Source organism: Theileria annulata, chromosome 4 (assembly GCF_000003225.4).
Source record: "Theileria annulata chromosome 4, complete sequence, *** SEQUENCING IN PROGRESS ***".
Classification (NCBI taxonomy): Eukaryota; Apicomplexa; class Aconoidasida; order Piroplasmida; family Theileriidae; genus Theileria; species Theileria annulata.
The window spans coordinates 380,156-402,804 of record NC_011098.1 but is presented as its reverse complement, the minus strand read 5'-3'; the positions used below and the strand labels follow the sequence as shown (position 1 = coordinate 402,804).

General features: G+C 33.0%; 15 protein-coding genes and 1 pseudogene across 15 annotated transcripts, besides 26 other annotated features; 7 read left to right on the top strand and 9 right to left on the bottom strand.

Annotated features, from left to right (window-relative positions):
* Positions 1-68: 68 nt before the first annotated feature.
* On the bottom strand, positions 69-1,943 carry TA07220 (uncharacterized protein; the record flags this gene model as incomplete). Its single annotated transcript, XM_947786.1, has 1 exon — positions 69-1,943. One exon carries the CDS (start codon positions 1,941-1,943, stop codon positions 69-71), a length of 1,875 nt encoding a protein of 624 aa, XP_952879.1.
* Positions 1,944-2,220: 277 nt separating this feature from the next.
* On the top strand, positions 2,221-4,078 carry TA07215 (uncharacterized protein; the record flags this gene model as incomplete). Its single annotated transcript, XM_947785.1, has 3 exons — positions 2,221-3,574; positions 3,700-3,911; positions 3,956-4,078. 3 exons carry the CDS (start codon positions 2,221-2,223, stop codon positions 4,076-4,078), a joined length of 1,689 nt encoding a protein of 562 aa, XP_952878.1.
* Positions 4,079-4,332: 254 nt separating this feature from the next.
* Positions 4,333-4,440: a sequence feature (Signal anchor predicted for TA07210 by SignalP 2.0 HMM (Signal peptide probability 0.117, signal anchor probability 0.624) with cleavage site probability 0.039 between residues 36 and 37).
* Positions 4,333-5,079, top strand: TA07210 (uncharacterized protein; the record flags this gene model as incomplete). The annotated part of the gene is made up of 3 exons (XM_947784.1): positions 4,333-4,579; positions 4,628-4,738; positions 4,769-5,079. The coding sequence occupies 3 exons, from the start codon at positions 4,333-4,335 to the stop codon at positions 5,077-5,079; spliced, it is 669 nt and encodes a 222-aa protein (XP_952877.1).
* Positions 4,375-4,434: a sequence feature (7 probable transmembrane helices predicted for TA07210 by TMHMM2.0 at aa 15-34, 41-63, 78-100, 107-129, 139-156, 161-183 and 198-215).
* Positions 4,453-4,521: a sequence feature (7 probable transmembrane helices predicted for TA07210 by TMHMM2.0 at aa 15-34, 41-63, 78-100, 107-129, 139-156, 161-183 and 198-215).
* Positions 4,564-4,579: a sequence feature (7 probable transmembrane helices predicted for TA07210 by TMHMM2.0 at aa 15-34, 41-63, 78-100, 107-129, 139-156, 161-183 and 198-215).
* Positions 4,628-4,680: a sequence feature (7 probable transmembrane helices predicted for TA07210 by TMHMM2.0 at aa 15-34, 41-63, 78-100, 107-129, 139-156, 161-183 and 198-215).
* Positions 4,699-4,738: a sequence feature (7 probable transmembrane helices predicted for TA07210 by TMHMM2.0 at aa 15-34, 41-63, 78-100, 107-129, 139-156, 161-183 and 198-215).
* Positions 4,769-4,797: a sequence feature (7 probable transmembrane helices predicted for TA07210 by TMHMM2.0 at aa 15-34, 41-63, 78-100, 107-129, 139-156, 161-183 and 198-215).
* Positions 4,825-4,878: a sequence feature (7 probable transmembrane helices predicted for TA07210 by TMHMM2.0 at aa 15-34, 41-63, 78-100, 107-129, 139-156, 161-183 and 198-215).
* Positions 4,891-4,959: a sequence feature (7 probable transmembrane helices predicted for TA07210 by TMHMM2.0 at aa 15-34, 41-63, 78-100, 107-129, 139-156, 161-183 and 198-215).
* Positions 5,002-5,055: a sequence feature (7 probable transmembrane helices predicted for TA07210 by TMHMM2.0 at aa 15-34, 41-63, 78-100, 107-129, 139-156, 161-183 and 198-215).
* A 335-nt stretch (positions 5,080-5,414) lies between the features above and the next one.
* Positions 5,415-5,543: a sequence feature (Signal anchor predicted for TA07205 by SignalP 2.0 HMM (Signal peptide probability 0.005, signal anchor probability 0.631) with cleavage site probability 0.002 between residues 43 and 44).
* On the top strand, positions 5,415-6,161 carry TA07205 (uncharacterized protein; the record flags this gene model as incomplete). Its single annotated transcript, XM_947783.1, has 2 exons — positions 5,415-5,717; positions 5,811-6,161. The coding sequence occupies 2 exons, from the start codon at positions 5,415-5,417 to the stop codon at positions 6,159-6,161; spliced, it is 654 nt and encodes a 217-aa protein (XP_952876.1).
* Positions 5,571-5,639: a sequence feature (4 probable transmembrane helices predicted for TA07205 by TMHMM2.0 at aa 53-75, 107-126, 133-155 and 160-182).
* Positions 5,826-5,885: a sequence feature (4 probable transmembrane helices predicted for TA07205 by TMHMM2.0 at aa 53-75, 107-126, 133-155 and 160-182).
* Positions 5,904-5,972: a sequence feature (4 probable transmembrane helices predicted for TA07205 by TMHMM2.0 at aa 53-75, 107-126, 133-155 and 160-182).
* Positions 5,985-6,053: a sequence feature (4 probable transmembrane helices predicted for TA07205 by TMHMM2.0 at aa 53-75, 107-126, 133-155 and 160-182).
* Positions 6,162-7,302: 1,141 nt separating the features above from the next.
* Positions 7,303-7,431: a sequence feature (Signal anchor predicted for TA07200 by SignalP 2.0 HMM (Signal peptide probability 0.000, signal anchor probability 0.889) with cleavage site probability 0.000 between residues 43 and 44).
* TA07200 (uncharacterized protein) lies at positions 7,303-8,104 on the top strand (the record flags this gene model as incomplete). Its single annotated transcript, XM_947782.1, has 3 exons — positions 7,303-7,573; positions 7,603-7,710; positions 7,740-8,104. The coding sequence occupies 3 exons, from the start codon at positions 7,303-7,305 to the stop codon at positions 8,102-8,104; spliced, it is 744 nt and encodes a 247-aa protein (XP_952875.1).
* Positions 7,363-7,431: a sequence feature (7 probable transmembrane helices predicted for TA07200 by TMHMM2.0 at aa 21-43, 53-75, 87-106, 116-138, 145-164, 169-191 and 204-226).
* Positions 7,459-7,527: a sequence feature (7 probable transmembrane helices predicted for TA07200 by TMHMM2.0 at aa 21-43, 53-75, 87-106, 116-138, 145-164, 169-191 and 204-226).
* Positions 7,561-7,573: a sequence feature (7 probable transmembrane helices predicted for TA07200 by TMHMM2.0 at aa 21-43, 53-75, 87-106, 116-138, 145-164, 169-191 and 204-226).
* Positions 7,603-7,649: a sequence feature (7 probable transmembrane helices predicted for TA07200 by TMHMM2.0 at aa 21-43, 53-75, 87-106, 116-138, 145-164, 169-191 and 204-226).
* Positions 7,677-7,710: a sequence feature (7 probable transmembrane helices predicted for TA07200 by TMHMM2.0 at aa 21-43, 53-75, 87-106, 116-138, 145-164, 169-191 and 204-226).
* Positions 7,740-7,774: a sequence feature (7 probable transmembrane helices predicted for TA07200 by TMHMM2.0 at aa 21-43, 53-75, 87-106, 116-138, 145-164, 169-191 and 204-226).
* Positions 7,793-7,852: a sequence feature (7 probable transmembrane helices predicted for TA07200 by TMHMM2.0 at aa 21-43, 53-75, 87-106, 116-138, 145-164, 169-191 and 204-226).
* Positions 7,865-7,933: a sequence feature (7 probable transmembrane helices predicted for TA07200 by TMHMM2.0 at aa 21-43, 53-75, 87-106, 116-138, 145-164, 169-191 and 204-226).
* Positions 7,970-8,038: a sequence feature (7 probable transmembrane helices predicted for TA07200 by TMHMM2.0 at aa 21-43, 53-75, 87-106, 116-138, 145-164, 169-191 and 204-226).
* Positions 8,105-8,338: 234 nt separating the features above from the next.
* Positions 8,339-9,082, bottom strand: TA07195 (uncharacterized protein; the record flags this gene model as incomplete). Its single annotated transcript, XM_947781.1, has 1 exon — positions 8,339-9,082. One exon carries the CDS (start codon positions 9,080-9,082, stop codon positions 8,339-8,341), a length of 744 nt encoding a protein of 247 aa, XP_952874.1.
* An 85-nt stretch (positions 9,083-9,167) lies between these two features.
* On the bottom strand, positions 9,168-10,164 carry TA07190 (uncharacterized protein; the record flags this gene model as incomplete). The annotated part of the gene is made up of 6 exons (XM_947780.1): positions 9,168-9,320; positions 9,351-9,414; positions 9,504-9,565; positions 9,595-9,821; positions 9,857-9,966; positions 10,007-10,164. The coding sequence occupies 6 exons, from the start codon at positions 10,162-10,164 to the stop codon at positions 9,168-9,170; spliced, it is 774 nt and encodes a 257-aa protein (XP_952873.1).
* Positions 10,165-10,603: 439 nt separating this feature from the next.
* On the top strand, positions 10,604-12,901 carry TA07185 (uncharacterized protein; the record flags this gene model as incomplete). Its single annotated transcript, XM_947779.1, has 7 exons — positions 10,604-11,111; positions 11,142-11,195; positions 11,227-11,379; positions 11,409-11,487; positions 11,541-11,637; positions 11,695-11,794; positions 11,829-12,901. 7 exons carry the CDS (start codon positions 10,604-10,606, stop codon positions 12,899-12,901), a joined length of 2,064 nt encoding a protein of 687 aa, XP_952872.1.
* A 139-nt stretch (positions 12,902-13,040) lies between these two features.
* Positions 13,041-13,934, top strand: TA07180 (nucleosome/chromatin assembly factor, putative; the record flags this gene model as incomplete). The annotated part of the gene is made up of 3 exons (XM_947778.1): positions 13,041-13,631; positions 13,662-13,709; positions 13,743-13,934. The coding sequence occupies 3 exons, from the start codon at positions 13,041-13,043 to the stop codon at positions 13,932-13,934; spliced, it is 831 nt and encodes a 276-aa protein (XP_952871.1).
* Positions 13,924-15,110, bottom strand: TA07175 (uncharacterized protein; the record flags this gene model as incomplete). The annotated part of the gene is made up of 4 exons (XM_947777.1): positions 13,924-14,699; positions 14,743-14,877; positions 14,913-15,029; positions 15,065-15,110. The coding sequence occupies 4 exons, from the start codon at positions 15,108-15,110 to the stop codon at positions 13,924-13,926; spliced, it is 1,074 nt and encodes a 357-aa protein (XP_952870.1).
* Positions 15,111-15,177: 67 nt separating this feature from the next.
* On the bottom strand, positions 15,178-16,303 carry TA07170 (filament assembling protein, putative; the record flags this gene model as incomplete). Its single annotated transcript, XM_947776.1, has 4 exons — positions 15,178-15,534; positions 15,565-15,768; positions 15,798-16,045; positions 16,075-16,303. 4 exons carry the CDS (start codon positions 16,301-16,303, stop codon positions 15,178-15,180), a joined length of 1,038 nt encoding a protein of 345 aa, XP_952869.1.
* A 630-nt stretch (positions 16,304-16,933) lies between these two features.
* TA07165 (uncharacterized protein) lies at positions 16,934-17,617 on the bottom strand (the record flags this gene model as incomplete). The annotated part of the gene is made up of 1 exon (XM_947775.1): positions 16,934-17,617. One exon carries the CDS (start codon positions 17,615-17,617, stop codon positions 16,934-16,936), a length of 684 nt encoding a protein of 227 aa, XP_952868.1.
* A 762-nt stretch (positions 17,618-18,379) lies between these two features.
* TA07162 (uncharacterized protein) lies at positions 18,380-19,046 on the bottom strand (the record flags this gene model as incomplete). The annotated part of the gene is made up of 2 exons (XM_947774.1): positions 18,380-18,996; positions 19,022-19,046. 2 exons carry the CDS (start codon positions 19,044-19,046, stop codon positions 18,380-18,382), a joined length of 642 nt encoding a protein of 213 aa, XP_952867.1.
* Positions 19,047-19,647: 601 nt separating this feature from the next.
* TA07161 lies at positions 19,648-20,223 on the bottom strand (annotated as a pseudogene).
* Positions 19,648-20,223: a sequence feature (possible pseudogene since no start codon found at the beginning).
* Positions 20,224-20,408: 185 nt separating this feature from the next.
* TA07160 (CTP-phosphoethanolamine cytidylyltransferase, putative) lies at positions 20,409-21,666 on the bottom strand (the record flags this gene model as incomplete). Its single annotated transcript, XM_947773.1, has 3 exons — positions 20,409-20,645; positions 20,675-21,189; positions 21,261-21,666. The coding sequence occupies 3 exons, from the start codon at positions 21,664-21,666 to the stop codon at positions 20,409-20,411; spliced, it is 1,158 nt and encodes a 385-aa protein (XP_952866.1).
* A 158-nt stretch (positions 21,667-21,824) lies between these two features.
* TA07155 (uncharacterized protein) lies at positions 21,825-22,586 on the top strand (the record flags this gene model as incomplete). Its single annotated transcript, XM_947772.1, has 1 exon — positions 21,825-22,586. The coding sequence occupies one exon, from the start codon at positions 21,825-21,827 to the stop codon at positions 22,584-22,586; it is 762 nt and encodes a 253-aa protein (XP_952865.1).
* Between the last annotated feature and the right edge of the window lie 63 nt (positions 22,587-22,649).

Below are 22,649 nucleotides of genomic sequence, written 5' to 3'. Positions count from 1 at the left end.
ATGTACACTAATACTAGCTATATATATTTATATTAAAAAACATAATTGCATAATTTATTAAAATATTACTAGTACAACAGAGCTTTTTTTAGCTCCAGTTCAATGTCAAAGACGTACGAAACAGTGTCCCGTAACCTGAGATAGACAAGGCGCTTCAGTCCAAGATTTGAGTCGGAGTGGTAATGGTTCCTTCGGGATAATTTGTTTAAAAACTGGCCAAAGATTGAAGTTTTCTGGTTAGAGAATTTCGGTTGATTAGACCAGATGTTTGAGCTTCCCCAGGCCTCAATGTTCTTCCAGTACCAGACGAAAAAGGCTCTACCGCACGGCTCTATAAGCAGATTGTAGTAAAAAAGCGATATCGGCCATGCCTTAGAATTGTTATTGTACATGGTGTTACTAAAAGAGGGACGTCTGTACCAAGACAAGACAAGCTTGTAGGTGTCAATGAGGTCAACAAATTTTTCCTTCTTTTTAATCCAGTTCCCTTCACCGTTAACCAGTCCGATTACATAGGTCATCAAGTTATCGTGCCTTCTTGTGTTCTCGATACATGTGGAATCCGCTGCAGTCTCGGCAAATTCGTTATGGACTGACATGTTAACTATCCCAAAATTCTCCTTCAACTCGTCAGTATCTTCGTCAACGTCGTAGTTTACGCCGTTTGGCAGTTTCGGATCTGGTGATTTCTCCTCAGTTTGTTCATTTTCACCTCCAGTTGTTTTTTGTTTTTCGATATTGTCCCTGTTTGAGTTAAATTTGTCGAGCACGAAGACCTCCCATGGTAACAGTTGGAGTGGAATACTGAGAATTGAGTATAGATAGGAGTAAACGATGCAGGTAAAGGCCAGGAAGTTGAAAACTTTGGGATTATTCTTGTCGAGTGGTGCTTGTGTCGGAGCGCTTTTGAACTCAAAAAATATTTTACAAATCAGAGATAAAACTGAGTCAAACCTAGATAATACTTCTGAAATACTCAGACCTTTGTATCTAGATCTGATGCGATATAAATTTAGAGTTAGGTTGGCCTTTCCAAAAACTCTGTTTGTGAAAGACTTTAACAAAATCGGCTCAGTGTACTTAGAATAGCAATTATCTTCGACCAAAATGTAAGAGTAGATAAAGTCCAGCTCGTACACGAAATATGACAAATTCAAGTAACCGTCGATATTGAAATAGTTAAAATTATCAGAACTCTTGTCATTTTTAAAAATCAGCTCGTTGAACTTGGTTAAACAGGTGATAAAGTCGGACTTTGAGTCGATATTTAGTAGGCTTAAATACGGACCAGGCACACTGGAATGGTCTGGGCAATTCCTCAGACCAATAAATTTTACATTATTCAGCCCGTAAAGATATGTTAACAGAATCAAAGCTGTGGTCTTTGGTTCTATGGCGTGAACGAGTGAGTTATCTTGTGGAGGAATCTTGAAAATTGGTCTTGTGCGATCTATCAACTCTAGTTCTGACTGATAACTATAAAACAGCTGTTGGTAAAATACTACGAACTGATCATTTGAAAAAGTCTCGGGTCTTTTTGAGAATTCTAAGTTCTCCTCAGGTGATACCAAGGACTGGTTATAAAAGGCGTAGCTTTTTTGAGATGATCTTTTGGTATTCCATATGTGAAATAGAGTGTATGCGTCCAAATCTGTTCCACTAAATGCTTCGCTTATGGCATAACCTATGAAATACTTCTTATTAAACAAATCCAACAGATTTCCGTTCTGATTTGTGTTTTTCAAGAATGAACTGAGTTCATCGTCGAAGTTGCTGTTCGAATTATAGGATATATCGGACGAGGAGGCTGGACATTCATCTAATTTCTTCCTCGATTTAAAATTTACATCTGATCTAGTTTTTAATTCCTCCTTCAGATCAAGAAATAGTGTCTTTAATGACCTGGGATTCTCGGGTGTTGACGTTGAGTCAACGTTGCTCATTCTAAACCAGATGTATTTTTAATCATCCTAAAAGTGTGTAATTGTATGTTTTGAAATTATTAATAGGTGATTCTCATTTTAATTTAACTGAAAATTTTTTATAGTCAGATTAATACTTGGTTGTTTATACCTTCCCCATCCTGAGTCCATTTATTATGAATTAAAATGGAATTGTACCAATAATTTTAATATTTAAATTTTCTATAAATGGTAATTTGTCCTGCTGCAATTTGTAAAATAACTGTACTATCATCTTTCGAAATCAGAGAGTGAAACGATGGATATGTGCAATGAAGACACTTCTGACTGTTCAGAAGGAACAATGTCTGTTTTAGTTACAAATTTAGAGAACAAATTTAAAGTGAGAGACTATTTGCTGAACGAAGTGATCGAAGGTCTCCTAAAATTTTCAGACGTATCCAAAAGGATCAAGTCAATCAAAGTAATCCTAAATTCAGTCATAGCGAATTACGGAAGTTCATCAATTTATAATGATAGGAACCAGATTTTATGCAAGAATGATTTGGATCAAATTTTAAGCCTGGAATTACTGGAGGAGAAGGTGGCTAAACCACTAATCGCTGGAGAATACTATAACGAACTTTTGAAGGAATCAGTAAAATTACTTTTTGCTTCATCATCATATCTACCGCCCGAAATTTACGGCAAACTTTTTACAATTGAGCTCCTTATGACTTTAATATCAATTTCCGAAGTCGCCAGTACCGACATAAACTCTAATATGGAAGTGTGGACGTCATGTATTTCAACTATTAGAAATATTATTTGCCATTTTAACCTATCAAACGACCTGCTTAATAGGATAGTTAGTTGTTTTTTTAATATCGTTGATGAGTCGTCTGTCCAACTATGCAACGTAATTGTTGTCAAAATCTTGTTTAAATCAAATGAGTCAGATGATTTATCTCCTGGGACACTTCAGTCAAATTTATGCTTTACCATAAAGTTGAGTAGAAGGATTGTTGAGTATTTGGTTTCAGTGCTCCACAGAACCCAGGAAACTCAAATACTTTCAACTGCTTGTAGTACTCTGGTCACGATTTGCGAACATTCCTACGGAGTTGACTTATTTCTTGAGTCAGGAGGTCTGAAAAGGATAATTGAATTATCCCTGGTTGTTGCAAACAAGCACGAAGCACTAGTTGCATTGGAGAGTAAGTGCAACAAGAAGTCTGAAGTCTCACAAAAGCATATGGTTAGTTCGCCTAAATTAAATATAAACGTTGACCAAGCATTCAATGAACTTTCATTTGGAGCACTGTCTGTGATTAGTAAAATGGCGTTTACCTCAAACCACAACCAAATACTTTCATTAATAGAAAGTGACGTGCCAGACTCACTGGTAAGGCTATTGAATTGCCCGATCACGACATCGAAATGCAAGGCTAGAGCCTGTAACACTCTAGGAAACTTAGCGTGTGAAACTGACAGCGAAGTCCAGGCAATAATCGACTCTGACGCGCTGAAAACTTTAGTTGCTATTTTCCAAAATGATTTGGACCATACCGTGAGAGTCGAGTCGGCCTACGCAATTTGTGCCTGCCTTTCCAAAGCTAACCGGAAACAAATAGGATATATAATATCATGTAATTCTAAATCAAATCATCTAGGTATGTCAATATAATATTATACTCAGATATATATATATAATCCAGAAATACTAGTATCATGAAAATAAGTCTAATAGCCAAATCTAGATAAATAAAAGTTTTTCAATAATAATTTTTTGTTTTAGGTGATGGTACTTGTATGCAATTAATCTCAAACATGCTAGATTTCATAGTAAAATGTGATCCTTCAGATCAAAGCAGCATTAAGCTTTCTAAAGTTGTTTTAAACGGAGTCGAAAATATTTTAAGGGTCGGAGAACACGAGATCAAATCTTACAATTTAACTGAGAATCCGTATACAAGAATGTTTAGAGAAGCTGAGGTATTTTGTAGTCCAGTTACCTTCCACGCTTTTCCACAATATTTAATAATTTTTATTAGGGAGATGTCAAATTATCAAGAGTGTGTTTTTTTCCAGAGTATAATATCGCCAAAAAGGCTAGAATGCTAATGGATGAATTTTTCAAGTCCACCAGACCATGGAATATTGAAGTAGTACACTAATGGGGGCATCTTTTTTTTCTGTACTTCATAAATAATTCTTTGTATAGATTTTTATAATTTCTCATTCTAATTTAACATGTTTTAAAATTATTTATTCATATTATCTTGATCATAACTCATTTCTCTTAATCAGATCATTCAATATAAATTCATTCATTGTACAATATTTTGAATCACTCTACACATTTGAGTTTTTTGCTCATGAATACACTTTAAATCTTTCAATAACAAATAAATTGTAAAATAATATCTTGATGCTTCCCAAAATAGTAAATGGAAGGAATCTCCCCTTCTTCAGGGGTAGAATCCACGTTCTAAATGTTCTCTCGCTACCCATTCTCGCAGTCTCCGTGGTTAAAAATCACGATGAAAAACAAATTATAGTCGCATATTTTATATTTTTCGCTTGCTGTTTATTTAATGTTTTCGCCAGTTCAATCCTACACCTCAAAAAGTGGGATACGTCAAGAGATTCCTTGTTCAAAAGACTAGACTATGCAGGTACTAAACTATATAAATAAAAAAATAACTAATATAAATTTGTTTTAGGGATTTTTCTAGTGATAGGAAGCTCTGCGTTCCCAGCATTTCTGTACTATATGAAAAATGATTCGACAATGTTATTTATATCATTAATTCACTGGCTTGTCATATTTGGCGGTTTGTTGTTATATAAATAAGAATTTTTAGGTGTTTTCGGATCATTGATATTTAATTTTATCAACACAACAAAATCGTTTCGATCTATTATATACCCGTTCTTCGGGGCTCCATACGTTTATCTGGAATATAAATTTATAGCAAACGGTCAATATTATTCAGCAGTAATGGGATTCTTGACCGCGTTTTTTTACATAACAGGATCGGTTTTCTACGCTAAAGATAGTCCGAACTTGGTTCCTGGAATTTTCGAATCTCATGAGCTGTTTCATGTTTTCTGCTGGCTGGCATTTTTGGCATCGTTCTTTCTCAATTTTCAATTAACGAAGCTGAGTCCATGAAGGCCATTTACACGCAAATAATGTAGTTCTATCTATTTCTATGTTTATATAAACTGGGGTTGTTTGAATAACTGAAATTATTCAACTATAGGATATATCATGAATGAACGCGTATATATTGATGACTCATCTAGGTGTACTTGAACATTAACTCTTATTGGAGAACAAAAAGGATAAATTGATTGAAACCTGAGAGAATATACACAGTTTTACTCCCCATAGATTCAAACAGAAATTCCCCTTAAACAACAAAATACATTCAAGAGATGTATTTTCTTAGCACTCATAATGGACAATATGATTGAATAATTCAATCTTGTACTGTATTTCTCAAAATGATTCGAGAATGTACAGAGTGGTTGAACAAGAAATTCTCAAGTTTTGAATCTCCGAGGAAAAAGGTCCCATTCCTCAGAGGGCGAGTATACATATTTAACCTTTTAGTTATTTTATACGGAAGTTGCAAAATTTATGGCAAAAAGACCCACACTTGGTTTAAACTCGGAATATACATTTCATTCTTTTGCTCGGCTTGCAATACTTTGGTGACGGCGTTCTATCATAATAGGGATTTGAGTATCGAGCAAAGAAGCATTATTAAAAGAGTTGATTATGCAGGTTTGCAACCTCAATTTTATGTTTTTCAGTTATTTTCATGTGGATTCTAACATGCTACCTCCCTGTGTACTTAAGTCTTATAAAGAACGATTTCTCTGTTTTTTATACGTTAGGGCTCTGGGGAGTCGGTCTTTTCTGTAAGTTATTCATTTCTCATTTTTTCAGTGATCTTTCAGTGCCTCATATACGATTTTTGTGGGATGCCGAAATGGGTTAGAGTGATAGCATTCACTTGTTTTGGCTTTATGAATCATTATCTAACTGTAGCTTTGTACAAATCGGGGGAATTTTCAGTTTTATGGGACCTTATATATTCAGCCACCCTTTATTTATTAGGTGGTTTATGCTACGGAGCAAAATTCCCGAATCTCATCCCAAGAATCTTCGAACATCATGAATTTATGCATTTAGTAATGATTATAGCAAATTTGATTTCTATGCGTTGTAATATAAAGGTTATGTAGACCATTCAATTATACACATTCTCATTTAATTAAAACCTTTTAAAAGAACCCATAACATTTTAAATATCGTAAATTTTAATATCATTCAACCTCTTTCAAGCATCTCTATAAGTTATTTAGTTTTAGTCACATTGTACTTGAATTAATAGTTGGTTTGGTTTATATTAACTTAAAGATCTTAAGGGTGAAAATATCTTGGAAATCTCTGGTAGAAAAATGAAACTGATAATTGAAACCAATTTAATGAGTAAATTAAAGAAAAAACTTGAAATTTTGTCAACAAATAAATAATTCCATCAGAAATATTAAGATTAATTTTCATTCTCTATTAATTAGATGATAGAAACAGTGAATATTGTGGTCGATTGATTCCTTGAAATTTTTTTTAAAGATTTCATAAGATCTATTTAAAATCTTGAGCTTAAAAAAATAGTTTTTGGATTTTCATGAAATTCATGAATATTCATGTATTTTTGTAATGTGATTTGGCTAAAATAGTGGAGTAAATTAATTGCCTGAAAATATGAAAGCCAAATTTTTTTAAAAAAATCAGTTAAGAGGATTTATTTGATAACCTTGAAATAATTAAAATTTAAAAATTATAATCATTTAAATTATTGAAAAATAATCTAAATGTGAATAAAAAGTAATATGCTAATCAGAAACATATTTAGGTACCTGACAAGAAAGATAGAAGATTAAATTTAGAAATTAATAAATATAATTATTAAATAAATTTGAAGAGTAAAATATGAAAATTGTGTACATTAAAATATAACGAATTAAGAATAGTAAGTTTCTGGATTTTTGTGATATTTTACACCCTAAACTTATGTTTCTGAAGATAAACGCAAGTAATATGGTAAAACTAAAAATAAGTCTTAAAAACGTCACTAATTTTTGATATTTTCCCCATAGTGGCTGTTTGTTTTGTGTATGTGTCCGTATTTTGTCGTTTAGATCCAACACATAAATTTAGTAAAATTCCATACTATTATTTCAAACCTTTTGTAAACTATTATAAACGTAATTTTGACCCTTTTTAATTTTATTTTCGGTGCAAACTATAAGTTTCTGAATAAAAATTCCAAAAATATGATTTCTCTAATTTGATTAATCAGGTTATTATAAATAATTAAAAATGTTAGAACCCGAAAAGGTAGTAGAGAAGGAACAATTGAGAAAAGATAGGGGAAAAGTTCCACTCCTCAGAGGTAAGATAAACATTGTTTTCTTTCTGGTGTTCCCGCTTGTGTCATACCTGTTTGTAAAATACGATATTGTTTTGGATAAATTGGCGTTTATCATATTTCTGACATGCGCAGCATTCAATTATCTATCAAGCATCATACTCCACTGCAAAATCTGGGACCAGGAACTCTACTCAATACTAAGGAAGATAGACTACGCAGGTAAGAGGTGTAATGATTTAAGTATTTAGGAATATTTCTAATGATCGGTGGGTGCGGTTTGCCGGCATACACTGTGTTGATGAGCGATAATTCCGTAATAATTTGTGCAGTCTTCCATTACATAGTCCTTTTCATAGGTATTTTTTAGTTTAAATAAAATTTTTAGGAGTCTTCTCGTCCCTGATTTACAACTTCTGCTATACCTCAAAGCCTACTAGGTCTATTGTTTATGTGTTATCATCATTACCATATTTTTTTGTATCATATCAAATTCTGTTCAAACTCAAGAGTACTCAAGTTTTCCTATTTTTACTTTTGGGCGGTACCTTCTATTTAATGGGAGCAACTGTTTACGGTTCGAAATTTCCGAACCTGGTGCCTGGGGTGTTCGAATATCACGAGCTCTTCCACGTGTTTTGTATATTAGGATTCACATCTGTATCGATATCACACTTTTTACTCTTCAAAAGTGGTGGCCCTAATCTGTTCAATAAATTTATACAGGCAAAAGTACAACACATGCAGACTTGAATTCAAGCACTGGTGGTTATCAAATTTAATGTAATAAAAGTTATATATTTTAATTAAATGTGTTGAAAGTAGTTTGGTTTTAGGAAAAGCATAATTTAATCCCTGGAATTTTTGGATCTCTTGAACTGGCTCATTCCCTGAACCCCGAAGGTTCAGTGGTTGTATTCTATTCTCACATAAGAATATGAATTATAAAGAATAATTTACTACTTAAAATGAATCTAAGAATTCATATTAGGTATTATAATTTACACAGCAAGGATACTTGCAATGGTATATGCAGTGGTTCCTCTTTTGAGGAATCGGGACGTTTTGAACGCTCCTATTCATGCCACAAGCTGATTGTCTAATAAAGGGCTCTTCATTCATCCCCCTCTCAGGTGCAGTGTTCTTGACAGTGATGTTAGGAGGAGGGTTCTGAACGTAAATAGGCTGAGGAGGGTCGTTTTTAACAATAACGTTAGGAGGAGGCTGTTGTACAATAATGGGAGGCCTAGATCTATTCCTGACAACCACAGTCTGCGGCTTCTGAACGACAACGGAAGGAGGATTCTGCCTATTGTTCACATAATATATCTCGTTTTCATTTCTAATCTGTTTTTCAACTACATTAATTTTCCCATTGCAATCTGGACACCTAGCCACCCTTCTAACAGAATTATAAACGTTTAAATTGTGAGGACATAAGTGATTACAACTGTTTTTTGGAGTGTGCTCCCACAAAACATTAATCACATCATTATTTGAGCAACAGTTGTTATCATTTTGTAAAAGGTGCATATTTGGAGAATTCATTGAACAGGATCTTTGACAACTTCCAACACAACCCCGAGTCCGTTCCCTAACAGGATTGCCCATTTGAATCCAACCTTCAAACTCTATCTCAGAACCTTCCTCATCATTTGGGACAATTCTATGACAAGGTGTGTGTGATTGTCCATTACACAAGTTCTCCCTACTTTGTAAATAAGATACCATCTTAAAATATTAACATATAATTTTTATTGAAAAAATTCTCGTGAACCATTGGTGTTATTAACACATAAGTGATTCACGCATGCTATTAAATCGAGTCCAAAGATCTTTTCAGGCATATATACGTGTAAAAATAGTTTATTTCTGGAATTTCCTCAACAACCTCCTCATCTTCAAAATTCGCTAGTAAATCCACTCCCTGCTTCCTCATTTTTACAACCTCAACCTTCCACACATCATTCTAAATAACTTAATTTTACAATTAACATACGTTGAAGTAGATTAATCTTTCCTCTGGGTTCCCTCCAGAAATTACTATTAAATAACCTTCCACTCTAAATTTCCATTTCATATAAAATATTCAAATTAGTTAAATTTTTCTGTATATTTTATAACTTTAGCTAAAAATATCTATGAGATAAACTTTAAGCAGGTGTAAAAGTTTTCTAAAAGTTTTTGGACCTTTTCCTGGTAATTTTCATGGCACTAGAAAAAAATGAATAAATGATAGCAACCAGAATGGAATCCAAACACCCCTTGTCAATAATAAAGTCGAAAAAGTTTTCAGAAAATTTCGTATCAATATCAAGAGCGTCGAGAAGAATATCTAAACAAGAGTATGATTTCAGTAGTTTACAGGTGAGATGAGGGTATTTCTTTTTCATCAAGTTAATACAAACTTCAGAAAAATCAGCATTTATGACAGATTCAACTCCAGAATTAAATAAATCGATTCCTAGACCTAAAGTAAATAATGTGTAGGTATAATTTTCTAACTTGATGAACCACAACCGATGTGTAGAACCCTAGAATCAACCTTTATTTCCAAAGGAATGTTCTTTGATATATCAACCCATGAGTCATACCATTCAATATGTTCATCATCTCTAAAATTGTGAGTATCGTTTATTTCTGAACCATTCTTACCCGTCATAATATGCGTTCCAATAGTTAGAGTCAAAATACTGAATAAATAATTTAAAAATATTAAACATACCATGTTCATATTTTTGTTTTGCTTTAGTGTAAATATAAAATGTTTTTTTCGTAAAAATTCCTGGAAATGTTTTCTTTCCGGATTCCATCAATTTTCCTCATTTATCGCAGAAATATCGGTTGTATAGTACGTCAAAGTAATTTAAAAGTCGATAAAAATCATGAAACTCCAGCAGATATCGCTAAATATATAGGTTGGATTATATATTAATCATCTCGACATTAACTTACATTTATATGTAGAGAAATGTTCCAGATTACACTCTGAAAATAAGAATGTGGATTACGAAAGATGTAAAAAACTGGTAGATTCTGCTCTTAGCAGGATAAACCAGTTCACTGTGTCGGAAGTGAGAACAATAGCATATAACATAACTGAGATATTCCCAGACAATAAGAACCCTAATTGGTCCAACACAATCTCAAACTTTATATCTAAAAGATCTTATATGATGCCAGTTTACTACTTATACCCATTAATTAACAGTATTTCACTAAATTGTGTAGTTTGTTTCAGGCGTATGTAAGATGGGAATGAAGGAGACCAATTTTTACAATAAAGTATTGCCAATTGCGCTTGAAAGAATAGATGAAGCAAATAGCATAGACTTGGCAACAATCGCTCAGACTCTGGTTTTACTCAAGAACCTAAAGATCACTGTGGACTCGAACTTGGTAAAGAGTATCATGAACAGTGTCTCTAAAATGTGCTTAACTGATAGAATCATCTCTGAAATTTCAGCAACAAACTCAGTTTTAATTCTATACTCCTTTGCTAAATTGAACATTTTCGATGAGGTCCTGTTTCCTAGGTTATTGGAACTAATTAAGGATATAAATAAAGAAAATTTTGAGCCTCACCTGATACCACTGGTGTTGTATGTTTTGTCGATATTTAAAATTAATGACTTATCTTGTCTCTCAGTAATCTTTGAGTATATCACTGAGTACTCACATTTGATGAAGCATGAAAACTTATCCAACTGTCTAAGCTCAATGGCAAGACTTAACATTAGAAACTACTCAGTCATAAGAGGTTTGGAATATTAATAATTCTTTCTTTTAGAACTTGTTCAAAACATAAAGAAACTTTTGCCCTCAATAAGGGTACGTGAACTTGGTGAGTAGTTTTATAATCTAATTGACTCTAGCGAATGTTATGTGGAGCTTGTCAAAGCTAAAATATGACCATTCTGACTTTATTAACGACTGCTTCAACAGGGTCAAGGAGTACGATTATATTGATCCAATGTCCCATGCTCAGATATTTGAGACAATAAAGAGATGTAATTTTAACAAGAAAGGTATTGTTGACATTTTATCATTTGTTCAGATATTGTGGATCATCTTTTGAGGAAATATATACCTATAATGAGGGAATCACCAACTCAAGTCATCACTCAAGTTGCTTGGTATCATTATACAGACAAATATTTGTGTGGATTTATATATATAATTGGTTTAGGTGCTGTTATGTTCTTAATTTAGATAAATATAATCTGATTGAGGACTCCTTGGAAGAGCTGTCAAGACGTGAATTGAACAAGGTGGAGCTTAAGTATGTAAATTTATTGTCAAAGTAAGTTTCTTGTATTTATAGTAAAAAATGTATTTTTCAGCTCAATAAACTCTATTTTTTAGATCATTCTCCCATTGTGGTGAAGAACAAAGTAGTGTACAGTAATCCGACACCAGTTAATATTTTTAAAATGTGTACTAGTATATATTATGTTTCCATATTATAGCTTTAAAGGAGATGTAAATAGTTGTGTGACCAGGGTCCGATTCTCGCCTCAGCCAGGTGATTCCCTGGCCGTTGCCGTAGATTCCTCTGGATATATCAGGATGATGGACCTGAAAGCACAGAAAAGCTCAAACTATAAGTACTTGGAGAATATTTTCATGGAAAATGACGTGAATCTGCCACATTTATGCGACTTCTCATTCAGTAATTCAGGAAGATGCGTATACGTCTCCTCATCAGACGGTTTCGTAACAATAAGCGCACTAAACATGGTTGGAAAGCATTTAAATAAGGACAACAATCTGTTAACAATTCATGATACATATATAGGAGGCACTTTTTGTGTTTATCCTACTCCAGAATACGATTTTATGATATACACGGGAGGAGGAGACGGCTTCCTGAGGCTCTGGGACCTTAGACTAATGTCTACAAACAATAAATACAACTCTCAGAGAAATTCACCTGAAATTAAGGCCTGGAACAAGCCTTTGGTTTCACTCTGGGCCCATGTTGCTCCTCTATCCTCAATGAGCTTGAATGTCCCAGGAAAGATAATAACCTGCGGGTTCAACGAAAATATAAGGGTCTGGGACTCTAATTCTCTAGTTCCGATCCAGACTATAGACGGAGGATGTGGTGAAATGGGCGTTTGGGACCTGATTGTGGACGATAAAAGCTCAAAGATGGCGACTGTTGGAGACTCGAGTGTTCTCAGCACATTCGAGTATGAATGTGACGAGGAAAACTTTGTGTGTAAGAATCATAGGAAAATTATGTATGAAAATTATGTAAATGACAGTAATCTTGACTTTCTGAGCGACGATCAGATCTTATTTATGAATTGGAGGAGAATCTGCCAATATGGTAACAATTTGGTGATTCCAAGCCTAAACACCGTAAATTCTGTGAAAGCTTTTATTTTAGATATCTCTTCTGGTAATATTATTGATAATTTGTCATGCCAGTCTGAACCTGGATCAAATAACCAGAACATCTCTTCCGCTGATGTACACCCAAACCCAGATGTAGGGCTTATTCTTTCTGGAGGTTTGCTTTTTCTTATCTTTACTTATATATAAATTTTATTTATGACTAATATTTTGTTTAAAATTTTAAATAAACTGAAATTTTGAAACAAATGTATACTTAGGTTCCATCATGAACGGAATGTGTACTGTGTGGCTGGATAAGGTCAGAATGTAAAATAATTAGTTTAAAATGCAAGATTCAGTCGTGATAGATAGTTTGAAGAAACTTCAGAACAAAGGATCGGATTTATCTGACGAATTTAACTCTAAATTATCGGAGTTATACAAGTGGTATAATGACCAATTGAACCTAATTTCCGATGATATGTTACACATTTTAAATAATCCTCAAACATCATGTAAAACTCTGGTAAATAATGAGGAAACTGTGGTTGTTTCTGATAATGGTCGAGAATTAAGGTCTAGAGAGCCCACAAACGAGTTTGAGCTCAGCCTTGAGAAACTAAACTTGGATGATAAAGTTATAAATATTGATAATCCTGAACATGCTACCAGAAGTTGGCCGAAATTCTGGCTACATGCTTTGCTCGGCTCCAAATCAACGCGTTTTTGGATCTGTGAGAAGGATTTTGACATTTTGCAATACTTAAACGATATCAGGGTTGAGGTTTTCGACTCGAACGAAAAGGTTGAGTCCTTTGAAATTTCATTCTATTTCAACGAAAACCCTTACTTCTCAAACTCAAAGCTGTGGAGGAGCTTTGAATTTGACAACAACTACATCACCTCAGAATCCAGTGAGATTTATTGGACTTCAGAAGTATGTGTACTTGGTTAATTATTAATTTAGGTCATTGATGACACGTATTTTGGATTCTTTAGCTTTTTTAACACACTGGTATTTTTACAAATCAACACATTTGATTATTAGATTGAATATGAGGACTTGAAGTTTGCAATTTGTATAAAGGACAAGATAAGGAGGAATCCACTCAAGTACGTCCTGAGGTATCAGGCACAATTGACTGATGGTGAGGAACAAGAGTCCGATTCAGAAGATGAAGAATATAGTAGTACCAAGACAGGATCGAGATATCCATTCTCCTGGCTGTTTAACAAATAATATCATCACAATTTATAAACATTTGATTTTCAATATTTACATGTACTATAGTAAAGTATAGATACTTATAGGACAAATTCCAAATTTTTAGGTGACCGTCCCTACCACCGGAGACTAGGAGGTTGTCTTCCTTTAAAACGAGCTCACGGACGTTTTTTTCCACATCTTTTTTAAGTTTTCCCGTGGAGTTTAATAGCTCAGGGTTTGAAAAGGACAGGGTGGTAATAACACCCTGGTGGGCAGACTCTACCAGAACCTCGCAGGACTCTGAAGTGCTATTAATGGGCCAGAATAGGATATCGCCTGAGGAACAGCCAGAAATGATAAATTTCTCAAAAGGGTCAAAAACACAGTTAACTTTGTAGTTGTCGTAGGTTTGCCCCTTGTAAGAGGCCAGAACGGTGCCGTTATCCACTAGTTTTATTGTGTCGTCCAGGGAGGCAAAAATGTAACAGTCCGGTACTCCAGTTAGCATTGAGAACCTAAGTGGAATTAAGGAGTAAGAAACATACGAAATTACGGAGTGAGTGAAAGCGTCGTCCTTCAAAACGCCCTTACGAAGATCGTAGTGACGGACATGGCCGTCCATTGATGAGGCTGAAATCGTAGAATTCCGCTCATTTACGCAAGATATTGTATCCTTTGCGTCTGGAAAGGTCTGAACTGGGTTTTTTGACCTATTGTCCCACACTTTTACCATTTTATCTTCACTTCCAGTTACAAGAAGATCATTCCTCCAAACATAATTACAACAGCAAATCTTCCCTAAGAGGAATAATAAACAAAAAGGTTTGAATTTAGTTCTTACCTCCATGGTTATACTTTCTTATGATCTTGGCCTCCAGAGTATCCCAGAGAAAGGCTGAGTGCTCAGCGCCTACTGATACAAAGTTTTTATTATCTTCTCTGAGGCACACATCGTTGACCTCGTAATTGTGAGGTCCTAATAAAAGTTCTTTAATCAAATGTATAAAATACCGAAAAACTTCTTTATGTGTAGCTTTTTAGATGGATTCCATAATCTTACTGTCCTGTCATTCCCAGCAGTCATACAATAGACTCCAGTGGAGTCGAATTTAATACTATTTATGCATCCTAAATTATTTAAATTGGTATTAGTGGGATCAAACCTCTATGTTCGTTTAGTGAGCCTAATAAAGTGAGAGAGATACTCATTACATTTTGTAATAAAATTTAGTAAAATACAAATATATAAAAACAAAAAATATGTTACAGGTTAAAATTAGTTAATTTTGAATTGAGATGGACTTAGGTTGGAATAGTCATTAAGAATTTTGGCATAACTATGTAGTGCCTCCACAATGTCGTTGTCGGACTCTTCTCTGGCCCTCGACTCCATCACCAATCCATTGTTTATACTCGAGAATTCATCCAGAATTTTGGATTTAAGTTTCTTGTCAGATTCCTGTTTAAATTTCTTCAAATCTGAAAGTTCATTCTTCAAATTATGATAGGCGGAATTGATCTTTTCCAACTCCTCATTTATTGAAGAGTCTGTTTTGAGCTCAATTTCAGAAAGACTTTTTAATATTTGCTCTTCTCTCTCTTGTCTGGAGAGTTTTTCCTCCTCAAAGCATTTCTAAATAGAAATTTTAATCAGATTTGATACCTGAAGATTTGACAGCGTTTTTTCCAGTAGTATGCAATTGGACTCTATTGTAGTCGAAAATTTAGACTCGTTCTCGTTAACGTAGCTTTGGATGTTGTCAATTCTATCTGACAACGACTGAATAACATTATCCAGTTGGTCTAGTTTCTGCATAAACAAGTTTTCCACCTTGTTTTGGACAGAATTAATTTGACTTTCGAAAATCTGGAAAACATATTTTTGTACAAACTTACTCCGTGAAGGGCTTTAATCGTCTCCATTCGCCTTTTAGATTCCAGAGTAATAGCATTTTGTAATTTAGTTAATGATTCATTTATGTTTAATAGTCTTGATTCTTCAGCCTGCCTCCTCTGTCGAGACTGGATTTCCATTTGGCGTTCAAATCCAAGTAGTTTGTCATTTAGTATCAAAAGTTTAGACCTAGTTCCCGTGTTAAATCTAGGGTCATAAGTCTCTGGTTTTTCAAGCAATTCATTAACCACTAAAAATCTATAAACTATATTTATATACCTGGATATGGCGATTTTATTTCCGGTTTCACAGAACCATCAACGGATCCGGAAAATGAAAAAAATGATGAACCCGCTGTTCTAGAGTGTTTCATTAGCTTTTTAATAAGGAGATCGTCTTTCAAATCGACCAAATTGCAATTTTTTTGATTCGTTTGCATGTCTGCAAATTCTTCGTTATTTTGCGATACTACTAATTCAGAACCGGAATTTTTAAGGACTTCCGTCATTTTAAATTAAATATTATGTGCAAGATTCAAAATGTGTATGAGTGATAGTTGTTTTAAACTTTGGTTTACGTACTCAAGAATTAAACCAACACATCTCATGGTGTGTAGAGTTGAAATAATATATAAAATACAAAATTGAGAATATTTTACGAGTATACAAATTTAAATTTTGTAATTAGGATTTGAGAGCTATTTAACAGGAATTGGGAATAATCTTATTTTATCCCATGTTTTATCTCAAATTTCATGTATATTAATATCCACTATTTTAGGATATTCTTCATTTAATGTATACATGTTCTTCCAAATATAGTCAAGTGCATTGTCATTACAATATTATTTATTATGGTGTAGCCCTAGGATTCGATTCCTCAAATTTCTCTTGATTTTTTCCAGCAAATCTTTTTAAACTAATTATAATTTAATTATTTACTTTCTTCTAAAAAATAAATTTACAAATATATGACTTCAGAATCCCTTTCTAGTTTAATATCATCTTAATAAATTAAAATACAATAAATCTCTATATTTTTAATATATAAAAGTGAATAAATTTATTAATATGAATATATATGTAAATTGAGAAATATATTAAGCTTAGTGTATTAATTTCAGAATTCTGTATGGTATTTATGGATAGAGTCCATTTAGTGTACTGTCATTGGGTATAGTACATGTTTCAGAATGATCATTTGATTGTGTATTGTCCTCAGTTTCTAATTGTGAATGTTCTTCATTTGTTGGCTCCTGTGATAAATTGCCCATCGGTGTAGAAAATGATTCTTGTTCATGAATTTCCTCTTCGTTTTGTTGTTCCTGGGTTCCGGGAGTTATTTCTTGTTGTTCCTCCGGTTGAATTGATGTTGGAATTAAACTATCTGTTTGATCCTGTGTTTCTGATTGCGATTGTTCTGAATTTGCCACTGGATGTGATAAGTTACTCTCTTCTGTGGAAGCACTTGTTTCACCAGTTCCTTTGGTTGGTTCTGTTTCGGATGGTGGAGTAATAGGGAATACACTTAGTTGATAGTCATCTGTAGAAGTTTCTGATTGCTCATCTGCTTGTGAATTTTCTTGTAATTGTGTATCAAGATGTTCATGAAGAGTGTTTAAAAGATAAAAGGAATTTTTGATATGTTCTTCAATATCTGGGCAGGGAACTGTGACATAAGGCCCATCTGATTGAGTGAGCTTAACAATATGCGAAAATAATACATTATTGATTTTATATTTATAATTTAAAATTGCATAACAAAAACTTTCATTTTCATCAGATTCCCTTTCCCAAATAATATGATCATCATAAACAACCATTTCTACGGAAAAAAAGTACCCAGGATAATATACCCAAAATTCCGCATCCTCATATACATGTTTTTCTACAACAAAAAATGAATGGTCAGATTGAGGATTGACATTTAAAACCAGTGGGTTGGTGTAGTTTCTACAAAGAACAAGATTAGAAAATAGGAGAGAAATAATTATAAAGAGTTTGAAACATTTGATACCTACCACCTTTATGTTACCATTATTTAAGATTAACTCAAATATGGAATATACTAGAAAAACTAAAACATAAGTATGGGGAAATTAAAACTAAAATAATAATAAATAATCAACTCGAATGTACTTTAATTATAAGATTTCTTCATTTAAAAATCATTACCTTTATTTCTTGACCAGAAGCTTAAAATTTCTCATTAGTTATATTACTTTTCCTATGTTCCCTTTATTGTATCCTAGTTTCTAACTCATTTTATTTTAACAATGAACTTAATGATATCGTTTTTTTTGACAGTATAATTCCATTGAAAATGCTCTGGAAAGAATGTTTTCATTTTTAAGATTTATTCTTAATTTATTTTTTCATAGATACTGTTTATTCCATTCCATAATTTTTAGTTTATTCTACTTTTCACATATATTTATATTTGTCTCAGATTTGTACTAGTTATCTAACACAACGAGTATAATGATATCTAAAGTAATAATGCGTGTGTTAAAATATTATTTTTAAAATGTTAAATTAAAATCATCTTGATTGTGTTAAAGATAAACTACACTTTCTACTTGGGATCATTGTCCCTCAGCTGTAGAAACCCTTGTTCCATTATTTGATACTGTTGGTGATTGTTGTGTTCCATTATTTGATACTGTTGGTGATTGTTGTGTTCCATTATTTGATACTATTGGTGATTGTTGTGTTTGTGGTTGATTATCTGTTCCTAAAAGATTGATGTTAAATATTTCTGCGAGAAGTTGAAAAAATTCCAGTTGATCTTCTGATATTGTTTCACTATCTTCATGGGCCAACTTTAAACTTTTATAAGTCGATTTTATCTCTTTTTTGAGGTCTGGACAGTTAATTATATTCTCTCCATTATTCCTGGAAACGAGAACGACATTAGCAAACAGTGCATTTTGGCCTTTATAAGTGTAGTTAGCTATAACATAACAAAAAGAAGAGTTTATATTATGTCGCCAACTCCAAATAATTTCGCGGTAATAAACAACATGTGAAACTCGATAAGTGTAGGCTGGATAATATACATAAAAAACTGCGTCCTTGTATTTATAAGCTTCTTTAATAAAATATGGATTATTTGCTGTAGGATGAATATCTAGAACTCTAACATTACTATATCGTCGAGATTCAGCAACATTGAAAGATAAAAGGAAAATTGATATGCAAGCTATGTTAAGGCGGATACCCACCACCTTTATATGGGCATTTTAGGGGCATATGTAATATACCTATTCATCATGTAAATGTAATATACATATATGGGGAAACCATTAGTAAAGTGAGAGTGAATAGTCCACTTATTTGTTCTCAAATTTGTAGTATAATTAACCTAATTTCCCGACTTCATTTCCCCTATGTATCTTAATGTTTCTCATTAATTTACATCATTACTTTGGTCCTATTCATATTTTATCCCAATTTCTAACTTCTGAATTTGTTGTTGAATAGTCAATAATGAAACCCGTAATGACTATTTTATAATGAACATACAAGTTAATACAGGCGTTTATTTACCTATTGAGAATTAACGATTTATCTACTTGTATATACTCATTAGCTAGATTTATGTATTATATTTAATAAACAACCCAAATTTATTGTTTTTATAGCCTAAACTCTTGCATGTAGTATCTGTTTATGAATAATTATACAGTTAAAATATTAATCTCAGTGTTAAGTCTCAGTAGTAGTCTGGGTGGTTAGGTTACAAAGGTTAGTCTCTTGACTAACTTCTTATTAAAATATCATCTCTCTGTTGTGATCCTCTAGTTGTTTGACCTCCTATTGGTTCCGATTGAAAATTTCTTCTAAGATCATTTCATACAGCTTCTGCAACAGAGTTTTCTATATTATCAACACGACGCCTAATTGATTCATTTACTTCATCAAACATTCTTTGATTCCTTTCTGTCAAGACTCTTTGGAATATATTGACCAGGGCAGCTTCAAAATCACTCACTAGCTGTTGATAAGTGTATCTTATTTGTTCATCAAGATCGGGACATCGAGGTGGAATCCCACTCCAAGGATTTAACTTAGAAACGTCAACTATGTTATAAAACATAAAAGGTCTCCCCCTGTATCTATAATTTACTATTGCATAACAGAATGTAGATTCCGGTTTCTTATCCCAGTCCCAAAGTGTGTTGAGGTCATAAACTACTCGATGAACCCTATAAGAATAGGCAGAATAAAATACATGAAACGTTGCGTCTTCATAAGAATATTCTTCATGAACAAAACCAGAGTGATCTCTAGAGAGATTGATGTTTAAAACCACCGAATCTAGTGGTTTAGAAGATCTTACAAATTTCGAACATATGTAGATAGCTAATACATAGATGTTAAAAATCCTTATTACCACCAACTTTATATAGGCATTTAAGGTGCCGGTTTAAATTGCAAGCGGTACTCAAAGGTATAATATATGTATGGGGGAATCTTTAGAGAAATATATACAAAAAATTGACCTCTAAATAGTTAAAAAAACTCTACTATATATAATCAAGTTTATATAATTGTTTTATTACATTTAAGTGGATATGAGCAAAGATTAACAATACCAGTTCCTAGTGTTAATTAGTAATAATCCTTGTAGTGATTTAACTCCTTTTTACAGCGATCTGACACATTTTTCCTTATTTGACCCATTCTGTCTGAAACCCTTTTAATGATTTCTGAACTAGTGGTCTTGAGCTCAGAATCTACGTATCTCAGAATACCCATACTTTCCACCACCTCTAGAGGATTTGAAGCAACATTGATGAGCCTGGAATCGCTATACTTTCCAACCGCCACAATATCAATTCCATAGTTCTAAAACAACTTTAAGAAGTAAAAATTACCTTGATAAAATCCTTAGTGATTTTATAAGGAGCACCTAAAATAACGTCGTCAGTATACTTCATGGCTGAAACTACTAGACATCTGTCAAGCATGTTTGTGAATGGAAATGGTGAGCCTTTAATAGTTCTAACCGTTTGATTGTCATAGATTCCAACAATGAGATAATCTCCCAACGCTCTTGCTTTCTTTAGGAACCTCACATGCCCATTATGAAATAAGTCGAAACTTCCATCTACATATACTACTGTGGCATCTTTTGGTCTTTCTCTATTAGGTATGAATTTTGAAAGTAGATTTAAATTTAATCTACACCTCGGGTATGAAACGTGATGTTCATAAGTTCTTGTAGTTTCAACCTCTGTTAAACCTTCGTTCAACAAATCATTCTCGTTCTTCAGAAGATCAGCCTCAAAATCTGATGGAACTGACTTATGATTACCATTTGTTAAATGTAAAAATCTTTCATACTCCAATGATTCTATTAATCTTGATAACGTTGATGATGTACTCACTCCTAATTATCATTATATACGGAAATATATATATAATTATAGGTATATATTGGTTAAATAAGGTTTAAATTACCATGTGAACGTTTAAAATGTATCATTAATCCAGCCTTTTTTGGTTCCATATAGGCATCAGTTCCATTAGTGCCAATTGCGATATCGTCTCCGTGAGCCACAAAATCACACTTTGCAGTGTTGAGTAAAAAGTCCAAAGTGACGTCGTATGGTACTCCAACCATAACATCATTCACCCACTTACAGGCCTGGACTATTTCAGCCCTTTCTTGATCAGTATAAATTGGTAAAATTCCCTTAGCTCTCTGAGTATCATCGTCTGATATTACTCCAATCACAAGCTGTCCTCCAAGTTCATAGGACTGTCTTAAAGCATTAAGATGACCCCAATGTATTAGGTCAAAAACGCCATCGACGTAAATGCGACGACCAGATAAATCTCTACTCTCATCTGCGATCTCAGTCATTTTAAATAAAATTTCTAGTATAAAACATGTAATAATTATAGTATTAGACTATAAATGAAATGAATTATGAATTTGTGCTGGATCTAATAACCCGCTACGGAATTTCCAAACATGCTAATCAAAATTTTATAATATCGCAAAATTTATATTTTTAAAAAATGGGAGGACATGGTGGTTTAAATATCCTTCCACAGAAAAAGTGGAATGTTTATAGGCACGATCGTCAGTACCAAGTAAAATTCGATGAACATCGTGATATTGAAAAAAAACTCAATGATAAAGAAAAATTAAAAAGAGAAGGATTAAGTGATTCATTAGTAGAATTAAGAAGAAGAGCACAGGATATACAAAATAAAGATATTGACTTGGAAACTGAACTTAATTACACTAAAGATGATTTTAAGAATAAATTACTAAAAAGAGATAAAAAAATATATAAACAAAAGGAATTAGAAGTTGAAAAAACTGATTTATTACCGGAATTTAATGAAGAAACTGATTTATTACACGAATTGAATGAAGAAAAACCTGTAACAAGATCAAAGGGTCATATTAATTTTTTTGAAAAGGAGGAAAGAGAAGCTGAAGAGGCAAATATTAAAAGAAGAGAACATTTAATTAAAAGTGGCCATTATATTTATAATTCAGATTTTAAAGGCCCTAGAAAGGTCAATGTTTACGTAGATGAAGAAAATCCTAAAGTTATTCCAGATTTTAAAAAACAACAAAAACCTTGGTATATGAGACCAAAAATTACTGAATTTAACGATTTTACAGATTTTAATGATTCTAACACTGATTCTAAGTTGGTAGAATCTAATATTAAACGTCGTAAAACTAAAGAAGAATTACGTACTGAAAGATTATCAAGAGAATCTTCTGAAAGAGAAAGAGCTTTAAAACTTTTAAAATCAAAATAATATTTTAAAAAATTATATATTAATTAGTAATTTATTATTGGATGGGGAGTTGAATCTATTAAA